At 37.8% G+C, this 20,104-nt stretch overlaps 1 protein-coding gene across 1 annotated transcript in view; it reads left to right on the top strand.

Annotated features, from left to right (window-relative positions):
* The first annotated feature begins 9,265 nt into the window (after positions 1-9,265).
* LOC114651176 (allograft inflammatory factor 1-like) overlaps positions 9,266-20,104 on the top strand; it is a 66,965-nt gene continuing 56,126 nt past the window's right edge. Inside the window, exons 1-2 of the mRNA XM_028801132.2 lie at positions 9,266-9,373; positions 10,201-10,262. Coding sequence (XP_028656965.1) covers positions 9,355-9,373; positions 10,201-10,262 — 81 coding nt within the window. The 5' untranslated portion in view covers positions 9,266-9,354. The remainder of the gene's footprint in view (positions 9,374-10,200; positions 10,263-20,104) is intronic.

The raw sequence follows: 20,104 nt of genomic DNA, 5'->3' as shown, positions 1-20,104 counted from the left end.
TAATCTTTGGTGTGGGATGGTATTCAACTTTTTTTGAAAACCCAAGTAAATTTTATCATATTTGTTTTTATCAACTACTACAGTTGCATGTTAAAAAAATCTAAAATATTTGTTTGGCTAGATCTCCCTCTTATAAGCCATGCTGGCCATTATTTAGCATGTTATTTTCAAATAATCAGCAAGGTGGTGCAGTAGTAGCACTGCTACCTTGCAGTAAGGAAACTGAGGTTCATGTCCCCAGTGCATGGAGATGTAATTTTTTCCCCAATGACTCCATGGATTTCTTCCAGGTTTCTTCCCACTGTCCAAAGACATGTAGGTTAGATGAATGGGCAACACTAAATTGGCCCTATTGTGTGCTTCTTGTATGGGTGTATGGGTGTGTGTGTGTGTGTTCACGTTGCAATGGACTGGTGGCCTGTGCAGGGTTTGTTCCTGCCTTGTGCACTGTACAAGCTGGGATAGGCTCCAATGCCACCCTTGTCTAGATTAAGGGGGTTAGAAAATGATACAACATTTAATAATAGGTACTTTTGTAAGTTATTTCTTATTATCCATCCATCCATCCATCTTCCAACCCACTGAATCCGGGGTCACGGGGGTCAGCTGGAGCCAATCCCAACCAACACAGGGCACAAGGCAGGAACCAATCCCAGGCAGGGTGCCAACCCACCGCAGGACACACACAAACACACCCACACACCAAGCACACACTAGGGCCAATTTAGAATCACCAATCCTCCTAACCTGCATGTCTTTGGACTGTGGGAGGAAACCGGAGCACCCGGAGGAAACCCACGCAGACACGGGGAGAACATGCAAACTCCACGCAGGGAGGACCTGGGAAGTGAACCTGGGTCTCCTAACTGCGAGGCAGCAGCACTACCACTGCGCCACCGTGCCACCCATTTCTTATTATAGTTTCCAGAATTTTGCATAGTACAGAAGTTAAGACTTATCGGTCTATAATTACCAGGAATCTTATGTGACTCCATTCTTGAACAATGGAATCACTTTTGCAACTTTATATATCCTAGTAAGGGTTCATAAATGCCATCTTTTGTTTCTTTCAATACAATTGGTAAAATTGAGTTGGTAAAATTGGTATTGAGGTCTGAGGGTTTTATTAGTCTTCAATGTATCAAGGGCTTGAAGCACATCTGACTTATCTATTTTAAAATCTAGGAACTCAAATTATGTCTTAACTTCTGCATGAGGCATTCCATTTGTTTCTTCCTTTAAAAATAACTAGGTGAAATATTTGTTCAGTTTGTTTGCTATTTCCTTCTCATTTTTTAATGATTTCTCCTTTTGTGTTCCTGAGGTTTCTTAGATTCTCTATTATCCTATTTTTACTTGAGAAGTACACAAAAAATTGCTTGCTGTTTCTTTTGGCTTTACAAGAAAGTTTCTTTTTCGCTTTCTCTTTTCACTTTTTAAATGCTTTTATTGATCTCTTGATGTAGTGTCTGGTAATCCTCTAAGTCAGAATTATTTGGATGTTGTTTCAATTTATTTTACAGTGATCTTTCCATTTTTACCACTTTCATAATGCCTTTGTTTATCCATTTTAGATATTTTTTTATTTGCTTTATTGGTTTTAGGAATAAAAATCAGAAAGTCTCTGAAATGACACCTCCTGTCATTTATAGTTGCAGAGTTTTTACTTTTAACATTCAGTGTATTCTAAATACCTCCTCGTCCCTATACAGTCTGCTTTCTACAAATTTTATATCTTTGTTTTGGTAAACCTTTGTGTGTTTTCAAAGATAATCTAAAATTTTAACATGTTGATCACTGTTGCCTAAAGAATCAATAAAATCTGTTTTATTACTCTGTCTTTATTGCCCAAAAAGATGAGATCTAGACAGGTGTTTCCATGTGCTGGGCTTGAAACAGATTTGACAAGAAAACAGACATTTACAATTAGCACTATTTCACCATTCATTGTGTAAATAGAGTAAATTTTGCAAGAAGCAAATCACTATTTGTTTGGCAGTTTCTTAGGGGGGAAGTGAAACACTGAGTTTTGATGTGTTTTGCTTATCACTAGTTTGGGCCTTATGCCCAATGCAATAAAAAAAGCACTGACTCCATACAATGACAAAAAAGTAGGTTTGAAAGAATGTATTCAAAAGAAATTCCATGTGAGAAGTGGTTTTGCAAAGATCAAATCCAAAAAGTAGTGACTCTTTGCTGAAGTCTACAGTACAATTAGGTCTTGGTTTCTGTGATATTTAAATGAATTCAGATGGCATGTCCCAAGTTCAGCATTAGGGACCCAAAAAGAAGTTCCACGTCCTAAAAATCACAAACATGTTAACAATTCAACTGCATAAGTTTAATGGACTGTGTATGCAGTTTGTCTTTTTAAACCACAAATATACATGTTTATACAAAAGGGTTTAAATACAACTGGCAAAACTCTTTGCTATTCTCAGTCCGCATATCCATATAGACAATGTAGCGGACTAAAATTTGGTTTGAGAAACCTGGTTTTAAGAGATTAAAGGTACATGGTAAAGAAAATTAAAGCTCTCCATTTTTAAAGCAAGGAACATTTTGAGACACAAGCACAAGATCAATAAAGGAACCTCACAAATCTGATATAATTTGAACTTCACAAAAATGTAGTGGCTCATCAATGTACATTTTAGACAAATTCTAATCCACAATTTTAATGGAGTATTGTGTTAGAAACTTAGATAAGTCATCGAATTGCTGCTGATCAGTCAGTCAGGACATTTCTGTTTCCTGCCCGCCATGGTCACACAGTAAACTGGGTCAACACACTTTCACAAAACGTCATTTTAATTTGATACTGGTCCTATGTGAGAAGCTGAACTAGCACATAATGCACACATCTTGATTTTGTTAGCATTATTAATATATCGGAAAATATAAATTACATATTTTGTGTAATATTTAAAGATTTACAAATTTTCCTTTTCTTCATTATTATTGAGGACAACTAATAAATCACTCATACACAGTTCATGAATCCATATACTGGCTCTGTTTTTGATGATAGTGTTGTGAGAAACCCTGAACAGAATGGAAGACCATCAGAGGGCACACTCACACAGAAACAGAAGTCTGATATTTTCAGGTTTATGCTTTCCTCAAACCACATTATGGTGGCTGTGCCAGAACTGCCATTCACCTTCAACGAAACAGCCTTTACATTGACCATAAACATCATGAAGCAGGAACTATGCGCATAAAGACAAATTATTTCACATGATTTAATAGTGTTTTTTTGTTGTTATCAAATGTATTAATATGCAAATAAAAGTTACAGTAAATCAAACATAACTATGAAAACATTAATACAAAGTAAAAATAGAGACAAAAAATGATCTTAAAAATGACCACCCAGTCAAGAGCAGTAGATGATGATAGACTGCATTTCCGAAACTGACTGAATTTACAAGGACTTGAAGGCAGCCTTGCTTTAAAAGGTGAAAGAACCAGGGAAAGGTTTTGTCCAAGTGTACAGAGAATGAGAAAGAGTTAAAAAAGAGTGATAGAAGACCGGAGAAGACAGAGGAAAATCATAAAACCTGATAACAGACCACAGTTGGAGATAAAAGAAAAAAGAAGAGGGTGGGATGGAAATTAACTGAAACTTTCTGAACCCCTAACCATCAAAAATATCTCCTAGGGTAATGATGCCGTGCTCCATCCAGCCCAGGAATCAGATAGAGTCACCTCCTATACAGAGACCAAGGTTATTAAAATGAGAGTTTGCAAAAGCAGACAGCTACATATTTATTTACTTTACACAAGACAGCGAGAGCATAAGAGATTAACAGACCTAATGTAAGGGTTGACATTTTATATTGATTTAATGATGTTTAAAAAATCTGCTTGCTTTGATTCCTGGAATAAATTGCAATGAGCATGTGACCTCAGACTGCATAGCATTTTAATCAAGAGCTGGGACTGTGGACAATAGAGACACCTGAGGCTACTAGAGGAAGCTCAAGAAGGATGGCCTTGGGGCATAATTTCACACGTTGACATCTTTTAGGTTATGCGGGTCTGTGGCTCAGCACTGCATTGAATGGGAGAGGGTTGAATACAGTTTACAAAATATCTCACAATGGGTACTTTAAACAAAGAATGCTATGACTGACAGCGGTGATTATCCAAGAGGGACCCAACCTGACAGTTGTTATGGCCTGCGTTGTGAGTAGTTTATGGAAAAAAAAGTTTAACAAACACTGCCTTTGTATCCAGAAGCTGAACCTGGCCTCAGAGGTTATTTCAGGAAGTAGTCATTGGCCAGAGCTTAAAACCCCCTTCTAATCATAAAGACACAGTGCGGAGTTGGGAAAGAGAGCCTGCCAAATGCTTAACTGGTGAGAGGAAGAGAGGACAGAATTACAACAAGTTGTGATAGAACTATTGTTATATAAAATTGGGGAAATGCAGCAAGGACCCCAAATGACAAAAAGGGATCAAGTCCTCTATTTAATAATACTAAGAGAAGTAGCTAAGCTTTAGTTTTCTTTGTTTATTTTGTTCATTTCTTTCATATGTTATCTTCTTCCTTTTGATTTTTATTTTGTAAATAAAAACACCCTTTTATGTACTTCGTTAATTCCTTGGCCCTATTTTGCTGTCAAGAGCTTCTCGTAAGAGTCTCGCTCAGGCTAGAATAATTACTTACTTCTCATATGGATGGATAGATAGATAGATAGATAGATAGATAGATAGATAGATAGATAGATAGATAGATAGATAGATAGATAGATAGATAGATAGATAGATAGATAGATAGATAGATAGATAGATAGATAGATAGATAGATAGATAGATAGATAGATAGATAGATAGATAGATAGATAGACTTTATTTGTCCCCAAGGGGAAAGTTAGAACTTTGCAGAAGCTGAAGGGAGAGAAATAGAAATAATACATAATTATAAAACAAAAATCTGCTACATGTAAATACAAATAAGAGCTTCTGTCTTTGATACTGGAGAACTGTTGCAATCAATAACAGGGCTATAGATGACAGTAAGATGATCATTTGATGGCATTAACATTTGATTAAAGCAGGTCCAGCTTTTTCTGTCTGAAAAGGAACATGCCTGTGGACATTGTTTCAGAATTAAAGTTTTGTTGTGTTTTCATGAATGATGGGGGAATGTTTTCTTTTTTCCTTTAAAGTCAGAGGCTACCTTTATATGTGATTGGTTTAAGGGTTCAACATTATCTGAAACCCAACAATATGATATGCATGCATGCATAGATCCCCCACTCATATCTGTTCAATTTACAGTAAGGTCACCAATTAATTTAACATTCACTCACACCCACATTTATACATACTGAGCTAATTTAAAGACAGCAGTTATTTTCATATGCACAAACCATCAATATCTGTTTAACCCAATTTGAGTTGGTTAAATTAAGTAATTTATTCAGTTTGTTTTAAACACATTTTTAATGAGGATGAGCACATGCCCCCAGACCGTTTTTAGATAATAAGGGTGTGTGTGTTGTGCAGTCTCTGTGTTGAAGATTCGTTTTTCTTATTTTAGTAGAGACAAAGATCAGTGAAAGCTGTGGTTTTTGGAAAACTGTTGTGAACTGGATGGACAACTGAGTTACCTGTTGTGCGGTGGAAGTAAATGTGAAGCAGCGAAAAAGAGACGAATAAGTGCCTGAGCTGAGGGATGAGGAAAGAGGTGTATAATTGAGAGCCGCTGATGACTGCAGCGTATGCAGCCGTGAGACAATTTTTCAGCGGTGTGGACAGAACAGACGCGGTTTCCAGTGTGTGAAGGTTCAGATGCGAATTGGGGGACTGACTGGGTATTTCCCCCGCATTGTGTGAAGTTGTCTGTTTGTACTATGGTTATAGTGTATAAGGTTGCTTTGGAGTGCTGGAAATTTTTGATTAAACAAACAGATATTGGGCGGCACTGTGGCGCAGTGGTAGCGCTGCTGCCTCGCAGTTAAGAGACCTGGGTTCGCTTCCCGGGTCCTCTCTGTGTGGAGTTTGCATGTTCTCCCCGTGTCTGCGTGGGTTTCCTCCGGGTACTCCAGTTTCTTCCCACAGTCCAAAGACATGCAGGTTAAGTTCATTGGCGATCCTAAATTGTCCCTAGTGTGTGCTTGGTGTGGGTGTGTGTATGTCCTGCAGTGGGCTGGCACCCAGCATGGGATTGACCCCAGCAGACCCCCGTGACCCTGTGTTAGGATATAGCGGGTTGCAAAATGACTGGCTTACTGACAAACGGACATTGACTGATCGGTTTAGAGGAATTATTGAAGACAGTTAAACATATTTGTGAATCTGCCTACAGTATGTTGTGTTGGGACACAAGTTTGGGTTATGTGTTTTGGACTTTTTTTTGCTTCTCCCACGTTATATCTTGTGATGGTCTCATCAGTACACAACATAACCACAGAAAAAGAATACAGAAGGGTACAAAGCAACTAACCAGGATATATAGGGAGATTTAATGCAAATCTATGGTTTTTAAGGGGACTAAATAAGATAATAGTGACAGTATAATCCCTGAAAAACAAAGACAGTGAATTTATAAGAGTGGGGGTGATTAGAATGTTGGGAAAGCCTGATCCTTTCTGCAAAACTTAGAATATGATTTTAAAGTATAAGTCCCAAAGCTGAATGAGAGGTGAATGCCGGGCTTTTGAAGAAATAAGGAGGCCAGGGTTAGAAAATCTCATTTGCCATATAGGTTATTTGGTGAGAGTTACGGACAAGTTCTTCTAATATGCTGGCAGAAGCCACAATTAGTGTCCCTTTCCCAATGCTCTAGATCGGAATTCAGGATGTACCTGTGGAAAAATGTGAGAACAGCATTTGTTTCAGATTAAGATCTAAAAGGGAACTGCTGTGTTTCACTTGTGCAGAGATAAAAGCAGAAAAGTGAAAATTCAACCCCCCGCACATTGTTACATATAAAAACTGGAAAAAACCTCTGCCTCTTAGTCTGTTATTGGGTGTTACAGGGTGATGATTGACCTCCAAGGTTATTCCTGTTTTTATTTTTATTTTATTTTATTGTAGAATCAAATCTCGGCAGTGGCCAGCAGGGCGGCCATGTGGCGCATGTGTACGGGCGCCATTCTCATCCTTACCACCTTCACCGTCACTTCCCCTACCTTTTCATTTCTAAAATTATTCTTGAGGCAGATTTAAGTGCCAGCTTAAGTGAATAATTGACGAAATTAACGAAAACGTACTAAGTAATTGCAACACAAAAACTGACTTAATCAGTTTTAATGCGAAAAGATGCCGATGACAGAAGAGAAGAAGTGGGCCGCTAGGGTGGAGAAAAGAAGAGCTGCTCAGGAAGCAGCAAACACATCAACCTCTGAGCAAACGAATGCTAAACGTACAGAGAAAGAGGATGAAAACTAGGAATGCTCAAGTCAAGTGTATTCACTGCTGGTTATCGTGCGGTGTGTCGTTACTGGTATTAGAATAATATGGTATTATATTATAGCTTCTGTATCAGCCACAGTATTCAAAGCCTTGAATGCATTGTGTAATAAAATACAAAATAATCATAAAAAGGTTTAGGGTCCATACCAGTTAATCCCATCTTTTTATATGACAAGATTGAAAACGGCAGTGAAAAAAGGTTATTTGCTTCATTAGAGACAGCTCTTGGAGATGGACTCAGACTCACTAAATAACTGCAGTTCATTAATGAATGCTGGCATCGTTTCTATGGCCCAATCACAAGGGGATGGTTTATAGAGGAAGAGATATCAGTCGACTTCTCGCTTGTCCAGGGTGGAAATGGAAGGCAAGTTACTGAGTGTGCAGCCTTAAATGTCTTTCCCTCATGTTTCCATTTTCCATATTTTGCAAGACACTCACCATGCTTATGCGTCTGACAGCATGACCAGTGATTAATGCTGTTATTTGGTCAACTCTTAGCTTGGCGCCTGAGCAAAAGATCTGTTTTGTTGATATAACTTCATCTGCTGGTGTGTATGATGTTTATTCATATACACAGACCTCTTGATACAAATCATCTTTACAATTTACAGGTACTGTAGTTCTTGACTGATTATTCCATTAGTGTTGCTACTGTTTCTTTTAAATTACATTCTTTTGACATCAATGCAGTATTATAATAGTTCTCAAAATCAAGACTGAAAATTGAAGGTTCATTTTTATTTGTGCCCATCCAAAAAAAAGCAAATGCCAAACTTAATTGAGATTTAGTTGATGCAGCAGGTCCAGACAAAGGCAAGGGAAAGTATTTCAGCATTCATTCGAAAGAGGAAAGGCTGGACTTTGAACAACATCTTTATACATAGTATCAAATTTGTAGACTGCAGATGTCGGACTCAAAGTTTAATAAATAGGAAGAATGATCACATTGACTGAAGCCAGGTCCCTATGGCTTTGAGGTAGCAGTGCTAACTCTATGCCACCCAGTGTGTAGCCATTGTCAGCCATTATTAGATTTACTAGCATTGTACTGTGGTGTACAAACATCAGAATTGAGAGTTTAAAAATGACTGCATTGCACCAATTGTTGTAATGAATACTAAGGCAATTTAGACAGGCATAAGAAAACAAATGAAGGCCAAAAACTATATTTTTGAAAAGTGAGTCAGTGCTATGATGTAAGATAAGCACTAATGACAGTGGTAAGCAAGGAATTACAGTTTAACAGAAGTGAGTTTATACTTAATTCACAAATGTAAAATTTCAGCTCCACATCTTTTCCTGCTCACTTTGCAATGCTTAGTAAGGCATTTAAGCTGCTTGTGCTCTAAAATATACACATGTAACCATAAATTGTGTTTTTTCTGTCCACAAGGTCTTTGGATTAGCATTTACTATGAAAATCAAAATAAAGCAATATATCCAAGACAGTGTAATTTGTCAAATCACCATTCGGTGGTGCTAACTCCTTAAAATCATTTCAGGTTGTCTTTCCTGCAAAGTGTAAAAATTAAGTTTAAAAAAAAAATGAGTATTTCAAATATGCTTAAGTATTATTTTGTTATTTTGTTAAAATAACAGCTTGATAGTTTTTCTTTAAATGAATGTTCATACTGTTAACTCAGTTTTTTTTTTATCTCTATGCTATATTTTCTCTGTTCAAAATGCTGATGAGCAAAATATCTGTGGTCAAATGAGACAAACCAGTAAGTATATTTAGTTCCCTATATATATTTAAACATACCCACCCCTATTGTCCCACACCTTCCCCCAATCTGAAGCAATGCAACACTTCCTATTTTACCAAGAAGGGGAAGTAAGGCACCAAGAGCTTAAATGAAAAAGTTCAGCTGCACTTCCTTCTAGTGGACACTTCAGTTTCATACAGCGATCAGGCACGCCGCAATGAGCCGAGATCTGCAAGGTGAGATCTGTCTGTTTGTATATTAAAAAAAAAAACGTTTTTCACATTTATTTTAGAGAAGCTATTTGCTTTTTGTGTCTATGTATTACGGGTTGTAAAATCTTATTAGCATTAGTGTCACCAACTGTTTATAATACAATTTAAATCTTACTGGTATTGTTTCTGTCTATTTGTGAGCCATGTGTTCTTTCCAAATGGTGCACTAGACAACTTTCCACACTTTTCCATTTACTTGGATTTATTCCTAATTCAGTTTTTCCTCTAAGGCAATCTCTTTCTATCATTATTTTAGTGTATATTTATCCTTCAGATTGTCTTTCCGATTAGCCTTCCAGAAAATGCTGAATTCTGACAGGTGCTTACAAATTTGAGTCGCCTAAGTAATGTCTTTCTTCTCTTCCTTAAATAAAAAAAAAAATGACACAGTCAAGTTGACATGCAACCTTTGCTTCCAGAATAAGCCTTCCTTTTTATATGTTAATTGACTGAAGATGAGTTACAATAAGTCTAAGCATGAAATAATTTGACACCTGGTAATGGCTGAACATGCCTGTATACATCCACACCTCAATGTGCCTATTTAAACGTCTGAGGTATTCCTTTTAAGTGGTTCCTTGTTTTCACACTGAGTTAGCATCTCTTTGTTGGTGGCTAAAAGTCAAGACAGTGACCTCTTAGAAGTATTTTAAAAGGAAGTGGTGGACAGTTCATTATAGTTGCATTTATTGTTGGCTGGGCCGCGGTTTGGATCCTGATGAGCTCCAAGCTACCACATTAAAGAAAGTCACTTCAGACATTGTGTTAAATGTCCGTTTTGTTTTCTTCAGGTGGTAAAGAATATGGCATCCTTAAAGCACAGCAAGAGGAGCGACTAGACTCAATAAACAAGGTACTCTTTCATTTAAACTAACATTAAAAATTCAATCACCACAGGCCTACAAGTTGAATGAGATGTGACCTCAGAGTTGGAGTTCTGCCAGAGAATGAGGAAATGTACAGGCAAGGGTGAACACCATAAGGCCCGAGGCTAAATTTTGGCCAATATGAGGCAAAAAACGTCCTGAAATGCTCCATTCGGATCCGTTTAATTCTGACTCCTGAACGATAAAATTGTCTATCGTAAAGTCAGACTTCTCTGTGAGTGGTCAAGTCCCCTGAACCCAAGGGACAGGGAAAGATGATTCTGATCAATTTAATTTATTATATATTTTGCATTATTCAAAAGATTCAGTCTGGTGACTCTGTGGAATTCCCTATTCAAAAATGATGGTATTTCAGCTGAAATGCAATATGAAAAAGCTATGTGGTAATCGGGAGTAATATCTGGGTGTTAGGTGGGCCATCTCATAAACAGAGAACTTATGATGGAACAGGAATACAGTTGAAGACCTACTGTAGAATAAGACTACAGGAACAGTTCAGGTGGTCACATGAATGATGACTGGGTGTTTATTGGCAGAATATACTAAAATGTTAAGGGGTCTACAGGGACGCCCGAAGAGAGGTCTAGTTCAATGCACTTGTCATCTATTTTTACATCATCTAAAAGCATGACACAGGGCCATGTTGGTACAGATGCTTGAGCGTAAATTAAGAGACATTAGCTACCATCTGAACAATGAGCTTTTGAATCAATGTCTATTATTGTGCATAATGGAGGTCTCCACTGCAGAAAGGTCATAGTAACATAATTGAAAATGTGGAAGGATTCAAAATTCTCAAACGTATTTATAAAATTGATTCAACCTAATTAATTCAGTTTAATGGTGAATCATATATTCAAGTGTGGACTGGCATCCTGTTCATTCAGGTGTTGCATCTTCTTTAACCAGATAATTGCTGGGATAGATTAAATATGCTCCACAACCCTGTCCTGGACAAGTGGGTTATGAAAATAGATGGATGGATGGATAGGTTTTCAATGGCACCTGGGACAGTTAAGGATAAGTGCATTACAGAGAGTGTCCAGGAAGTACTTTTTCACACAACAAGTCATTTGAATCTGGAAACAAGCTTCCAAGTCATGTAGTTGAAGAAGAGACCTTGAAAACTGTATCCGGTTAAGATATTAAACAATTTAGCCATTAGCTAATTAAACATGCTGAATGGACTGAATTTTCTCCTCTTGTTTGTCATAATTGGTAACTCAAAATTAGTCTGGCGTGGGTGAATGTTTGATAATATCAGTGTGTCCAACATTGGGTTTAATTTTACCTGAAGGTCTATGCTTGCTTTGACCCTGAGGTTGTGTTGATTGGCTTTGTAGATTCTATAGCTTTGCACATGAAAGACCAAATGGATGGAGTTTCCATTTCCTTTTAAGCAATGTATAGCACAAGGCTGATGTTTCCCTCTCATACTGCCACAGTGCACCAAAAATTTTCAAATCAAAGATTATGATCCAAGCCCCGATGATCTGCAGACTTTTGATTTCAAATTCAGCTACTCTGAACCAAATATTAGCCTGTTATATTCATAATCAACATTCAAGTAACGTCTGCTATTGCTCTATAGCAAGAGTGGGAAAATGTTAAGGTAATCCTGAGACCGGCCTTCTCAACAATCTTAAATCTGATGTATACAACTCTTTTACCTATGATTGAAAGATTAAAAGAGCTAAGCCTTTGCAGTTTATGAAAAAGAAGATAAAGAGTTGGCATGATTGAAGTGTTTAAAATAATGAAAGGGTAATAGTACAGTGGATCGAGACTGTTATTTTAAAATGAGTTCATCAAGAACACAGGGGCACAGTTGGAAACTTGTTAAGGGTAAATTTCACAGAAACATTAGGAAGTTTTTCTTTACACAGAGAACGACAGACACTTGGAATAAGCTACCAGGTAGTGTGGTAGACAGTAAGACTTTAGGGACTTTCAAAACTACTTCTTTCTGGGTGTCAGGAATTATTTTACTGCTCATTTTTAATGTTAGTAGTCTGAAAATGAGTGAGGTTTAAATATCTGCAAGCTATGGGTGATAAACTTACAAAGCAGTAGAGAGGGGGGTGAGTTAATCGAAGATAAGAAGAAAAAGTGTATACTATTTGGTAGAATAGGTGAGATTCAAGATACTGTAAATTTTGCTGCCACTATTAAGTTCTTTTCAATTTTATCCAATCAGGGATCTCCTTTGATGTAACTCATTCATCATTTCATTCATCTCTAAGTCCATTAAATTTAAATCAGGGCTGCAGAACTTTGGAAGAATTCTGGAGCTACGTAAATGCAAGGGAGTATTATCCATTTAGCATTTATTTTGAAACCAACAGGTTGTGGGAAACCAAAGCCTGTTTTTGGTAGCAAGGGGAAAATTCCAAGATTCTAAAATAAACAGACATGCAAAAATTGTTTAAGTGGGAGGTAAACTATTTAAACATTTGCCATTGCAAAGCTGTAGGCATTCTTGGCAGGATAGGAGCCAAGCGCTTTGTACCTGTAATACAAATAATAGTGCAGGAGACATAATCAGGCCATGATTGGTTCTCATCAGGCATACAAAGCCAATGCAAGTCACTTGCCTACTTTCATTTTGTCCAAAAAGAAGAACACTTTATCTGCAAAGCAAGATTATCACTATTTAACATTATGAAAGGGATATTGAATTAAAAATGTGTCCATTTTCATTTTTAAATCTTGGGATTGACTTTTTAGGTTGTCATAGGACTTTTTTCAGTCAGAATATTCTGAACACCCACACAGGACCCCAGCCTACAAGTAATAATTGGTTATTCCAATTAAAAATAAAAATTATATCCACTGGGGAGTAACTTGTTTATTATACCATACCGTTTTCTAAGCCTGCTTAACCTTGGAGCCTATCCCAGCAAGCATGGGGCACAAGGCTGGAACAATCCCTGGACAGGGTGCTGGTCCATCACAGGGTAAGCACACACACTAGGGCCATTTTATGGCATTGCCAATACACCTATTCTGCATGTCTCATGGCCTCCCACACTCTCTGTTTGACTATCAGTAACTCTTACAAGTCAGTCAATTCAAACACATCTTCTTCAGTCTGTGCATTTGTCATGCTTCATTTCTGGTCATACTTATGTGACTGTAGAGGTTCTATTTTTGAGCTAGTGGTCTTCAGCTGCTTTTCTATATAAGTTACTCCTGTCAACTGTTGTAGATTAGAAAAGACACAAAAGATGACTGCGTTAGGTCACGTGACAAGAGCTAGTGCACCACAAATAACCACTGTGCTGCTTACTAGTGACTGGGTATTCCGACCTCAAGAATTACATTTGTCTATGGTCTTTAAACTTTCTCTGTTATCAGCAGCTCTGTAGATTTATTTTTTATCATGAGGAAGTCACAACTTCCCTATCTTTGGAATCTGTAAATATGTTAAAGAGATGTGTTATACCGCCCACTGTGACAACAACTTGCAAACACTTTTCTGTGTACCACTGCTACCTCTTTGCACTCTCCCTGAGCAAACAAAGACTTGAATGTTGTTTAAGTAGAAATGTTGCAACTTTATTCTTCAACTGAATACACATTTCTCTGTTCCTTTTTGTTGTTTTTTCTTGCTGCTCAGAGCTAGAAAAAGTAATTTCATTTAAAAACATCTTATAGTTAATGTCTCTGTGCAACACTGGTGTAAAACTATTAATATCATTTTTAAACTTTCAAAATAATTTAGCACAATGTTATGTACTGTAATTATATGTATTTTTGGGTGAAAAAATCATAAAAAGGTATAAAAGGATATTTATGGTGAAGCCACAGCCTATTCTGTGAGGAAGAAGAAATCATTAGTGTTCTGCTTGAACTCTCAGGGGCCTTGTATCATTTATCATTTATCTGTACTGTAAACCTCAAGGCTGGGTAGCAAAAAAAGCGTCGGGCACCAACCGAGTAAGACCACTCAACATGCACTCGTCTAGGGCTGTAACACCACTAATGCTGCACTTGAACACTGTGAATAAGTGGCTGGCACTTTGTGGTTACTGGCTAGCAGGATGTCTGAGGGCACTTTATACTCTTTGTTTTTCTACATATAGCGTTTTTTTGAGTATGCCATCTATCTGTTGCCTGCAATAACTATGTAACTTTCCTCTTTTGACTACTTAAAATGAAATACCTTTACTTATAACATATTCCTCATAGAGTGAAGAAGAAAATACATTTTTAAACTACTGATGTGTTCATATAGTCAAGGTTGACATATTCTGAAAACATAATAGCTGAAGGCACAATCAAAAACCAACATATGTAAAAAAGACACCTTTAATGGTTTTACTGCTCAATTCCAGTACTCATATGACTGAGCCGTTATAGTCACTCAAGGACTAGAGGGTTTCAAATTAAAGTTAAAACTAAAGGAGTAGAATCCTTTCATTCCTTAAGAAATCAAGACTAGCAGCAGACATTATGTAAGTGTTTAAAATAATGAAGTGAATAAAAGATGCCACTCATGATTTTAAAGTGATTATTTCATAAGAATAAGAGGTGCACATGAAGCTGTTTGTGTGCAATGGAATCATTAAAGTTTGGGAATCTTAACAAGTGAGCTAACTAAAATGGAGCACAAAAATGTCATTTGAGCAATAAGGTCTAAAATTATACAGCGCATCTGCACTTACTAAGTTTAAGGTATATGTTTGGAGATCCTCACTGCTGTACGTTTTGCATTGCCACTCTTTTGTGATTCATGATGTACCAGGCTAGTACAGTATTTAATTTTCCATTCTAAAATTGATGCCATTCATCAGCAACTTTGTACTGCACAACACTTCCATTCTTTGGGCCTTACATTCCACAACTTATTTTTCAGATTTCTCTCCACTTAATGACATTTTGATTTGAGAGATGATCTGTAAATCTAATTCTTCTACACTGTTAAGCTTATTATGCTGATGTCAACATGCTGTATGTTACTACTAAACCATGTCATGTTTGTTCTCTATCCTGTTTGGTTAGTTGCCCCCATAATATACAAATTTGACTGGCAAATCATCTCCTCAAGCTTAATAGTGACAAGTCCTAAGTTCTCCTTGTGGTCTCTAAAGCTACCCTTTCATAAATTTGACATTTTAATTAATGATACCCCCATTCCTTTACAACCCCGAGGCAAGAGATGTGGTATTGTTTTTGATACTACTGTCTCTTCAGTTTCACATTTATGCTACATCCCATGCTACCTTTTATCATATTTGGAACATTTCAAGAGTCCGTCCTTCACTGTCCTACTCTGCAGCTGAGACATGTATTAATGCATTTGGCACATCCATGTAAGACTATTGTAATACTTTATTGTCTTGTATCCCAGCTAAACTTACAAACAAGTTGTAGTTGGTTCAAAATTCTGCTGCAGACTTATTGAGTCAAACTATGAATTATAGTCACATTACCTCTAACCTACAAAAATTTCACTGGTCCCAGTTAAATACAGCCTTAACTTTTAAGTTTCTTGTCATCACTTCTTGCAAAACACTGCATGGTCTGGCTCCCACATATTCAGAACATCTTCCTAAAGATTATATATGACTAACTCAGTGTGCTCCTCTACTTCTGAGCTTCTTGTTGTACCATTAGTCTGCCTGTCTTTCATGGGAAATCAGGCTTTTAATTTCACTGCTCCTCAGGTCTGGAACTCCCTCCATCATAGTATTTGGTGTCTTAATGCTGTTTTATTGTATAAAAAATGTCTTGAAACTAACATTTTTAGAACTGCCTTCTCAGTGCCATAAATTGTATCATCTGTGCTCTGATTGTTTTTAATGTTTATTGTATATTTTAATAAGTGTATGTTTTATTTTATTGTACAGTTTTATAGTATTATATTGTAATGTGTCCTTGAGCATCTGGATATGTGCAATTAAACCAAATATTTTTAGTATTATCATAGTAGACATGTTCTTTTATATCAGCTTTTCTCATCTAAAACATTTATATGCCACTAAGATACAGAGTTGAGTAAGTCTGGATCTGAAACTTGTTTGTAATATACTGTAATATGGGAAGTCAATTTCTGAGCATCTTTAAAATAAACCTTAATAGATCTTCCACTAAGATCAAGAATGAGGAAGGTGTTTACATGAGGACCAGTTAGTTAAATCCATATATTCCATACGTCTATTTCTAGGATAATTTTTCTCAAACTTTTCAGTTCCTGTGCCATTAATTGTAAATACAGTGTAGCTTCTCTTGAAGTCATCAATTTCATGTATAACAGTAAAAGAAGATAAGCCTTCCTTTTTCTTTTAATTGTCCACTGCCACATAACAAAACTCACACAATTTTCTGAGATTAATTTAGTTTTGATAAAGGAATTTTGAAAATCACGGTGGCGCAGTGGGTAGCGCTGCTGCCTCGCAGTAAGGAGGCCTGGGTTTGCTTCCCGTGTCCTCCCTACGAGGAGTTTGCATGTTCTCCCCGTGTCTGCGTGGGTTTCCTCCGGGTGCTCCGGATTCCTCCCACGGTCCAAAGACATGCAGGTTAGGTGCATCGGCGATCCTAAATTGTCCCTAGTGTGTATGTGGACTGGCACCCTGCCCAGGATTTGTTCCTGTCTTGCGCCCTGTGTTGGCTGGGATTGGCTCCAGCAGACCCTCGTGACCCTGTGTTCGGATATAGCGAGTTGGATGATGGATGGATGGAATTTTGAAAATTCTCATCAATGAAGTGAAGTTTTAATACTGTATATGGATTATTGGCATTTGTTCCTGTTTTATTTTCCAAAAGCACATATCTTGTATCTATCTATACTAATAAAAGGCAAAGCCCTCACTGACTGACTGACTGACTGACTGACTGTCTCACTCACTCACTCATCACTAATTCTCCAACTTCCCGTGTAGGTGGAAGGCTGAAATTTGGCAGGGTCATTCCTTACAGCTTAGTTACAAAAGTTAGGCAGGTTTCATTTCGAAATTCTACGCGTAATGGTCATAACCGGAACCTTTTTTTTGTCCATATACTCTAATGGAGGAGGTGGAGTCACGTATCGCGTCATCACGCCTCCTACGTAATCACATGAACTGAAAACAAGGAAGAGCCCCAAAGAGCGATGAAGAAAACATTCATTACACAATTGAGAAGGCACAAGAGAGCGGCTTACGTGAAATGACTGAATGCAGCACGAGTGATCACTTCGATACTGCGGAAACAAAGCACGGTGTAAAACGTAAGTTTAAGTTAAGTATATAGAAACGCTTCCGCTGCCGTTTGCAATACCATATTCGCGAGATACAAGTTTAATGAGAAACGCTCCCACTGCTGTTTGCAATACCATATTCACGAGATACAAGTTTAATGAGAAGACACGAGGTATAAACGAGACTTTCGATGACTTTGTAATGGATTAAAAATTGCTGTAGCGAGAAACTTTTAAGTGCCGGGTCTTAGCTAACAGCACGTAGAACGCAACACGTCGGAAACAAAGCACCGTGTAAACCTAAAGTTTAAATTAAGTTCATAGACCTACAAAAGGTTGCCATTGATTTGAGGCATGATTGCTTTTCTCCTGTACAACTATACGTTGCATTCTTAAGAGTGTGCTTGCACGGCTTGGTTATATTACAACCGGAGTGCTGAACTGACAACGTGGTATACAAACAGAACTATAACAATCGTAATAAACGAACAAAAAAACAGCGGACAACCCGTAGATTAAATAAAAAGGCTGCTTCCATTGGCGAAGCAAGGAAAAAGGAAGACCTTATATGGAGTTCGTTTATAAAACAGCAGAGAGGGTGTGTGAAGGCAGCTTCACAAAAAAACAGATCCTTAACAAATTGTTATTGGTATATTTTCCCTCAATTTAAAAAGGTTTTCTTTTCTTCTTAATAAAAATTTAAAAGCAGTACTTCGCCGGTGCGAAGCGCGGGATTTGAGCGACTGACGCATACAGACATATTCATGAGTGCAGGTGAGTGTGTATGCATGATGAGCCAAGAATTAGGGCGAAACACGTGTCGCATACTCTTTGCATTATCTGACAGTAAATTATTTTCAACCATTCAACGATCTGCTTCTCACAACTGAAGGCACCGTGGCTGATGTTAGCTGACTTGCTGGCCAACCATAAGCATAACCTGGTAGGTAATCACCCACTCACTGCACTCCCTTACGGGAATCGAACCTCGGACGTCAGCGCTAGAGGCGAAGCCCCTAAAATTGCGCCACGGCATGTGGTTCGTTTATTTGACAGCATGTAGATCGGGGGTAATTACATTCACGGCATTCGTAGTCTGATTCACAATCTGATTGTATGGGTGGTTACCTACCAGGTAACGCTTATGGTTAGTCAGCTCGAAGTGATCACTCGTGTGAAGTCAGCTTCACAAAAAAACAGATCCTTAACAAATTGTTATTGGTATATTTTCCCTCAATTTAAAAAGGTTTTCTTTTCTTCTTAATAAAAATTTAAAAGCAGAACTTCGCCGGTGCGAAGCGCGGGGATTTGAGTGACTGACGCATACAGACATATTCATGAGTGCAGGTACTTCGGAAAGAAAGCACCGTGTGAACCTAAAGTTTAAATTAACTTCATAGACCTACAAAAGGTTGCCATTGATATGCGGCAAGATTGCTTTTCTCCTGTACAACTATACGCTGCATTCTTAACAGTAAGCTTGCACGGCTTGGTCATATTACAACCGGAGTGCTGAACTGACAACGTGGTATACAAACAGAACTATAACAATCGTAAAAAAAGAAAAAAAACAGCTAAGAACCTGTGGATTAAATAAAAAGGCTCCTTCCTTGGTGAAGCAAGGAAAAAGGAAGACCTTATATGGCGTTCGTTTATAAAACAGCGGAAAAGCTGTGTCAAGGCTGCTTCACAAAAAAACAGATCCTTAACAAATTGTTATTGGTATATTTTCCCTCAATTTAAAAAGGTTTTCTTTTCTTCTTAATAAAAATTTAAAAGCAGTACTTCGCGGGGATTTAGATATAGATATATAGATATAGATATATATATATATACAGTAATCCCTCCTCCATTGCGGGGGTTGCGTTCCAGAGCCACCTGCGAAATAAGAAAATCCGCGAAGTAGAAACCATATGTTTATATGGTTATTTTTATATTGTCATGCTTGGGTCACAGATTTGCGCAGAAACACAGGAGGTTGTAGAGAGACAGGAACGTTATTCAAACACTTCAAACAAACATTTGTCTCTTTTTCAAAAGTTTAAACTGTGCTCCATGACAAGACAGAGATGACAGTTCCGTCTCACAATTAAAAGAATGCAAACATATCTTCCTCTTCAAAGGAGTGTGCGTCAGGAGCAGAGACTGTCATAAAGACAGAGGAAAGCAAACAAATCAATAGGGCTGTTTGGCTTTTAAGTATGCGAAGCACCGCCGGTACAAAGCTGTTGAAGGCGGCAGCTCACACCCCCTCCGTCAGGAGCAGGGAGAGAGAGAGAGAGAGAGAGAGACAGAGAAAAACAAAAACTGAAAAATCAATACGTGCCCTTTGAGCTTTTAAGTATGCGAAGCACTGTGCAGCATGTCGCTTCACGAAGCAGTTGCACACAGAAGGTAGCAACGTGAAGATAATCTTTCAGCATTTTTAGACGAGCGTCCGTATCGTCTAGGTGTGCGAACAGCCCCCCTGCTCACACCCCCTACGTCAGGATCAGAGAAAGTCAGCGCAAGAGAGGGAGAGAAAAGTAAGTTGGGTACCTTCTCAGCCATCTGCCAATAGCGTCCCTTGTATGAAATCAACTGGGCAAACCAACTGAGGAAGCATGTACCAGAAATTAAAAGACCCAT

This window comes from Erpetoichthys calabaricus, chromosome 1, assembly GCF_900747795.2.
Source record: "Erpetoichthys calabaricus chromosome 1, fErpCal1.3, whole genome shotgun sequence".
Classification (NCBI taxonomy): domain Eukaryota; kingdom Metazoa; phylum Chordata; class Cladistia; order Polypteriformes; family Polypteridae; genus Erpetoichthys; species Erpetoichthys calabaricus.
This window is presented reverse-complemented; position numbering and strand designations above follow the sequence as displayed.